Below are 6,799 nucleotides of genomic sequence, written 5' to 3'. Positions count from 1 at the left end.
TAAAAACTTGATTGGATGTCTCTTCTGAATTGTCCCCTAATCCTGAGGTGCATCCTCACTACAGTGTGAAAGTTTGTTATATCTTTGGTAAGCAGAAATCTCACAACCTACTGTATATATGTAATATATATAAAAGCTTTATACACACACACATTATTTTTTGTTTTCTTCTAAGGACTTACATCTTAGAGGGTGACTTATTTGGTATTAAAGTAGTTTGTCTGCTTTTTTTCCTTTGGCATGTTAATCCCATTTATTTTGTAGATAACCTTTTCAAGGTAAACAGGGGATTACCAGTCACGTGAAAAAAGTGCTTCTGCAATGCAGTCCCAAGCCAGAAACCTCCCAGTCTAGATAACCATTTAGTATTCCTAGACATAGAGCGGCTTTAAACCTCATAGCACAAGCAGATGCGAAGGGAGGTAGGGCTTGTGGGGGCAGAGGCACAGCCAGGAAACAACAGCCTTATGTACAGACAATTGGTCAAAACTGATACTCATCTATCAGACTTCAAAGGATCATTAAACAGCACAATTGTAGTGGAGGACTAATGGGAACGGCTTAATTACCATCTAGTTAAAACTGCCTTGCCCACAAATGTCCTTCCCTAGCTGATCTGCCCAAGGCTGGTACTTCCCAGTTCCAATGGCTTCCAGCCCCTTCTCGAGGGCTCTCTTGTCTTGTATCAGGGAGAAAGAATGAGCTGCAGCGGCCCTGGATCCCACTGTCAAAGTTGGACAACGTTGACACTGATTCATTCAAACCAGCTGCTCTCAGGGCCCTTGCCTGGCCCCACTGCTCCCATCGGAACCTTGCCGAAGAACAAAGGATTCTTGTCCCGACCTCAGTGGGCAGCAAAGTCCAGACCACAGTGGACCAAGAGATCAACACCCAGTGGTGACATTACACAGACATGATTTCTTGAAGTGAAAACTCCATTTATACAATGCTTAGGGAGAACATGGAATTTCAGAACCAATATTTGTCTTTATACATAGCCAGACTTTTTAAAACATTATTTTTTTATTCTTTGAGAATTTCAGATCATGTGCCCGATCCCATTCATTTCTGAGTCCTTCCTTGTCCACCCTCCACCCTTGTACCCTCCCCTCCAAAAAAGAAAGGAAAAACTAATAATAATAATAATAAAAATAATAATAAAAAACCCCACTTTGCTCCTCTTCCTTGCCCACTTGTCCTTCATAAACATATTCGCCGCAGTGGTAATGGGAGCTGCGGTGTGCTGTGCAGTAGGCCCTTGTGCCCAACGGCTTTACTTGTATAATGTTCATTGCAACAAGTTGTTGGTCTGGTTCAAGGCCTCTGGCTTCTGCTAGACCATCCATACTGGACCCCCCCAAGACTCCTCTTAGATACCATGCTGTTGTAGTCATGGAGACTTTGTGGCTATAGCTATGCAGGTCTAGTCCCTTTATGAACTCCAGTAGGTCACAGATGGGAGAAATGTTGGGGTGGGCCTGGGTGATAGCTGAGTTGGTCAGCCCAGGCCTCCCGCTGGGCATCCCCACTCAGGCAAGGGGCAGGGTCAGCTTCCCTGCAAGCAGCAGTCAGGGAGGGGCAGGCCCAACTCTCCTGTGAGGGCAGGGCAAACTCTCGGGGGCAGGGTCAGCTCGGCACGGCATGGCTCTTGGACATCAACATGGCTTTGGGTGGCAGTCCATCCAGACCACAGGCATCCTCATGACCTTTGGTGGTAATAGGAGCCACAGACATCAACACAGACCCCTGGCTATCATGGAGCCACCTTGGAAGCAACAGAGGTCCAGACATCACTTGGCTCCAGGTGGCAGTGCAGGCCACTCTCACCAGCCTGTTCCTCACCACAACAGCGTCTCCAGTCCTACCTCTCTCCACAGCACATGAGTTGCTCCATTTCTCTTCTCTCCCATTTCTCCACCACATGTTTGCTCATCGCAGTGGCGCCGGTGGGTGAGCCTCTAGAGCCATAGAGTTTGCTATGACACTTCTCAACTCCCTTGTCTTAGTGCCATGCAGCTCTGGAATCTACATTTCTTACATTCATTTAAATTCGAAAGATAAAGATAAAGCAGAGTGACCCAAAAGGGTTGAAAAAAATCACAAATTAAACGACTTGTCACCAAAGCTTTATTCTTGTCATCTCTGTTCTGTTCAGTATGGTTGAACACAAGCCTGTGGTTCAATAATGGAGTAACATGCAGATGAGGGACAAGAATGAAGCCCAGACAAAGGACAGAAATGTCAATCACACTTTAAAAGTCTAGCCACACAAGGTCTTTCCTCAGCTGCTCCTTGGCTGTTACCCACATGTATTCACATGTACTGTGAGCATGGACGATGGTGTCCGTGAGCTCTACAGGGCACAACAGACCTTGTAGAAGTCTTAAGGATGCCTAACCAAATTATATTGTGATTATTCATTTTCTAGACTTAGGGGATGGAAATACAAAAGAATATAAACAAAGCATGCTTTCTGAGGTTTCTTGGGTCAGTTAGTAGAAAAATAGGTGTTTTCTTTGTGGGGGGGGGGGTTTATAGCGGGGAACCCTGAAGCTGAAATTTCCGAGTTTATTTCCACCTTTGTCAGTCTTTAAGGGAGTGGTAGGCTTTGGTGGTCCGGTTGTTGACAAAGTCTGTCTTCTTAAACTGAGCCTTTGGAAGAAGCAGACAGAAATGTAAAAGGCTACTACATCCTCACATAAGAAAACGTCTCATCCATTCATCAGCGGAAGAACACTTAGGTTGGCTCCATTTCCCGACAGCTGTGACGTAAGCAGCATTGAACATGGCTGAGCATGTCTGGGAAGCAGGATGTCAACCCCTTGGCGTATGTCAAGGAGTGGTGTAGCTGGTCCTAAGGTAGATTTGTCTAGCTTCAGGGTGCTCCACACTGATTTCTAGAGTGGCTGCACCAGCTTGCACTCCCAGCTGTGAACCGCACCTGTCATTTGTACTCTCCTTCTTAGCCCTTCCGATTTTGGTAAGGGGAAATCTCAAAGCAGTTTTGATTTCTATTTCCCTAACTGCTGGTGGAAAATCTTTTGAAACAACCTAAATGCCCTTCAACTGATGAATGTTTAATAAAAATGCAGTACATGTACACAATGGAATTCTATTCAGCTGTAGAGGAAAACAAAAGTCATAAAATTTGCAGGTAAATAGATGAAACTAAAACATTCTACTGAGTGAGGTGCGCAGCCTCTAAAGACGAGTCCCATGTCTCTCTCACTTTGTGGCTCCCAGCTCTTAATCTCCAGATGCAAGTAAATAACCTGGAGAACCTGCAGAATCAGGAACACAGCAGTAGACCAAGGTAGTGCCAGGGAGTGAGGGGAAGGGAGAAAGGGGAAGGGGGAGCTGGGGAGTAAGGGGAAGGTGGGGTGGGGATTAGGGGATGGTGGGGTGGGGGGTTGAGGGGATGGTGGGACTGGGGGTGAGGGGAAGGTGGGGGTGGGGGTGAGGGATGGGGGTGAGGGGAAGGTGGGGCTGGGGGTGAGGGGAAGGTGGGGTGGGGGGTTGAGGGGATGGTGGGACTGGGGGTGAGGGGAAGGTGGGGGTGGGGGTAAGGGAAGCTCTTGAGTGGGAATGACAAGACACAGGTGACAAAGGTGGAAACGGAAAGAACCGAACTGGGGCACTTTCACTGGAAACGGAGGGCGATGTGGAGAAAAAGTGAAGGAGGGAAGGATAAATAACACTAAAGATGTTTGAAAAGACATGGGAACTCATTTTATGCTTCCAAAAATTATCTGTAATATCTATGTGTATAAATAGATACATAGTTTAAGGAAGTTATGCCATGTGGAGTACCTAACAAACCCCTAGTACCATGCATGAGAAACATCCTCTTGATCTGTTGGTCAGAGGAGTCCAAAAGACTTCCAAAGCAATGTAAGTTGTTAACGTTTCCCGTGTTGCCCACAGAACGTAAAGGTAAATCCCTATTGCTGAAGATGCCATGCACTTGGAAGAATGGAGCTGGAGCTGACTGGAGCCTCCTTCCTAAGGGGGTGCCCACAGATGGGAAGGTGCTGTGTAAGTGGCCAAGAGAGGAGCAGTCAGTAGCTCTAACCAGCTGTAAGGTCCGTGGGCCACAACAACGGGCCTGTCAAGAAAGCCACAATACTGCCAGAATGGCACTTTATTTTAGAGATGATCAATAATCATCTAATTGGACTTAAGGGTCACCCATAGGACTGATGTCATATCTGGTTTTGTAGGCTGTGGAGAGGTCATTTCCCCGAGAGGACAGCATACTACTGCCAGATCCTAATTGATGTGGGAGGGTCTTCTGTTTTGTGTTGATTTCATTGGTTAAATAAAGAAACTGCCTTGGCCCTTTGATAGGACAGAAAATTAGGTAGGTGGAGAAAACAGAACAGGATGCTGGGTAGAAGGCAGTGAGGCAGACGCCTCAGACAGTAGCCATGAAGCCAGCCACCAGGTCAGACATGCTGAATCTTTCCCGATAAGCCACCACCTTGTGGTGCTACACACATTATTAGAAATGGGTTAATCAAGATGTGAGAATTAGCCACTAAGAGGATAGAGCTAATGGGCCAAGCAGTGTTTAAATGAATACAGTTTGTGTGTTGTTATTTCAGGTGTAAAGCTAGCCAGGCAGGAGCTGGGCAGGACGAAAAGCAGGCCTGATTGCCTCCTCACTACACCTAATACCATTTTTAACTGTATTGCAAAGACTTTCCCTTAGAGCCACAGATAAGTGTAGCGCCCACTCCTCATCCAAGTTTTATTCTGCAACATACAGAGACTATTACAGAGATCTACAGTGGGAGTGTGCAGTACCTAACCACAACTGATATATCTGGAATGCAACCCTGTGTCTAAGGCTCAGGGAAATCATGGAAGGGACAGAAAGATTTTAAGATCCAGAGGCCCACAACACGGCTGATAGATCATATTCCCTAGATATGGCAGGGGAAATGAACACATGGACTTTCAGTAATATGATTGAACAAGACCAGCAAAATGGCACCACCAGCTGACGCATCAGTGTGGACAGGGGTGACCCCACATCACCCCTCCCCTGATGAAGAGCTATAGACTAAGGGCCGCTGTGAGAGGGAGAATCAATCACTCCCACGGTTAAACTCCCACATAGGTTGTCCAATTGCATGAGGTCTTGGATACAAGCAAAGCTAAGTGGACTCAGTAGGTTACATGTACATATGTACACATATATATTTATATATGTACTCATGCATATGTGTATATACATGTAACAATAATACTTAAAGAAGAGAACCTGAATTTGGGAGGGACAATGCAGTGCCCATGTATGAAATTTTCAAAAAACAAATCAAAACAACAACGATGACAACCACAACAACCAACCTATTTAAACACAAAGAAGAAAGTGCAGCTATCTGGTGATTTCTGCTGAGGGCCAGGTCAAGTGTCAGTGTTCTTACCTTCTTGTAGGCATTGTGGAGTTCTGTATGTGTCCACAGAGTGTAGAGAAGGACAGAAGCAGCTTTGCTGGCCTTGTTGGGGGCATAGCTGGAAAGAGAGAGAGGCGTGTGGGTCAGTGAGAACATGGACTCTGGCCATTCCCTTTTCATTCCTCAAGTCGCCACTGGTGCAGCTTCAGCAGTTGCCACTGGTCACACACAGAGGATGAGCTTTGAAAGCTAGAGGCTCTTTTATAAATCATAAGGGTAACGCTGGTAAATAAGTAAGTTACAGAGAAAAACCCACAATATTTATACATGTTGTACATCCTTCAATTTAGTTATAGTGCCTTTCATTTGTATTTTTATGGTCCATATCTACAGATTCCAGTGCAGAAAAACAAGCGAAGACATGTGCATGCCTCCGGACAAAAGGACCCTCCCAATGTGGGGCAAACCAAATTTTCCAGGTTAATAAAATACACTCTTGTAGCAGTACTTGTCAAAATAGTTTAAAATCATTGTGTCTTTAGAACAGAGTCGACAGAGAACTTACTGTCCCAATCCAGTTCCCCACTGCATTTGACATCGCACTGGCTTCTGATGCTCCAGTTCTAAATGTGCCCTCAACTTCCCATTTCTGGCTAGCTGTCAGTTTTCTTTTAGATTTCATTACCATCTACTACCTACTTACACTCAGCTGTATTTTCTTTCATAAACAAAGAATGTGGGTTTATTTCCCTTGGCACAAAGGTCTATTAACATGCAATCAAGAATACAGAAGGCAGGGCTGGAGAGATGGTTCAGCAGTTAAGACCACTGACTGCTTTTCCAGAGGGCCCGGGTTCAATCCCTAGGACTGCATGACAGCTCCCGACTGTCTGTAATTCCAGTTCCAGAGGACCTGACACTAATGGCAAAATACCAATGCACATTAAAAAAAAAGAATACAGAGAGCAAAACTACAATGTATACAAATGTTGGGCTCCGCCTCAGCTTTCTCTTCCACACCAGAAGCTTTGCTGGAAGGAGAGTCACATTAGCCTCCTACGGAGTTCTTCGTATCCTAGGGACATTCAGGGTCACTCGAAAGAAGTAAATTCATTTAAGTTACAGGTCCCTTATATTCAAAACTCTATAAAGTTCTTTAATGACAAAAAGTTTTTATATTCATAACATTTATCTTTACGCTGTTTGGAACTTTTCTTTTTTAAAATAGAATATGGTAAAATCCCATTTTGCCAATAGTCTACAATTTTTAAATCACAGCCATTGCTCTGGAAAGCTAATTAATTACATCAGTAAACACCAGAATCCACAAGTAAGAGAAACGATGGCGCCTGTCTGACTGGGTTTTCTAGAAGAGAATGATGACCCAGATCTGTGAT

At 45.0% G+C, this 6,799-nt stretch overlaps 1 protein-coding gene across 1 annotated transcript in view; it reads right to left on the bottom strand.

The window, feature by feature from the left end:
• Positions 1-2,110: 2,110 nt before the first annotated feature.
• Pkp2 (plakophilin 2) overlaps positions 2,111-6,799 on the bottom strand; it is a 55,358-nt gene continuing 50,669 nt past the window's right edge. The window contains exons 12-13 of the mRNA XM_038345406.1: positions 5,433-5,520; positions 2,111-2,652 (exon numbers count right to left, since the gene is read on the bottom strand). Coding sequence (XP_038201334.1) covers positions 2,584-2,652; positions 5,433-5,520 — 157 coding nt within the window. The 3' untranslated portion in view covers positions 2,111-2,583. The remainder of the gene's footprint in view (positions 2,653-5,432; positions 5,521-6,799) is intronic.

Source organism: Arvicola amphibius, chromosome 10 (genome assembly GCF_903992535.2).
Source record: "Arvicola amphibius chromosome 10, mArvAmp1.2, whole genome shotgun sequence".
NCBI classification, from domain to species: Eukaryota; Metazoa; Chordata; class Mammalia; order Rodentia; family Cricetidae; genus Arvicola; species Arvicola amphibius.
Note: the sequence above shows the minus strand (reverse complement) of the source record. Positions and strands in the feature narration are given on the sequence as shown.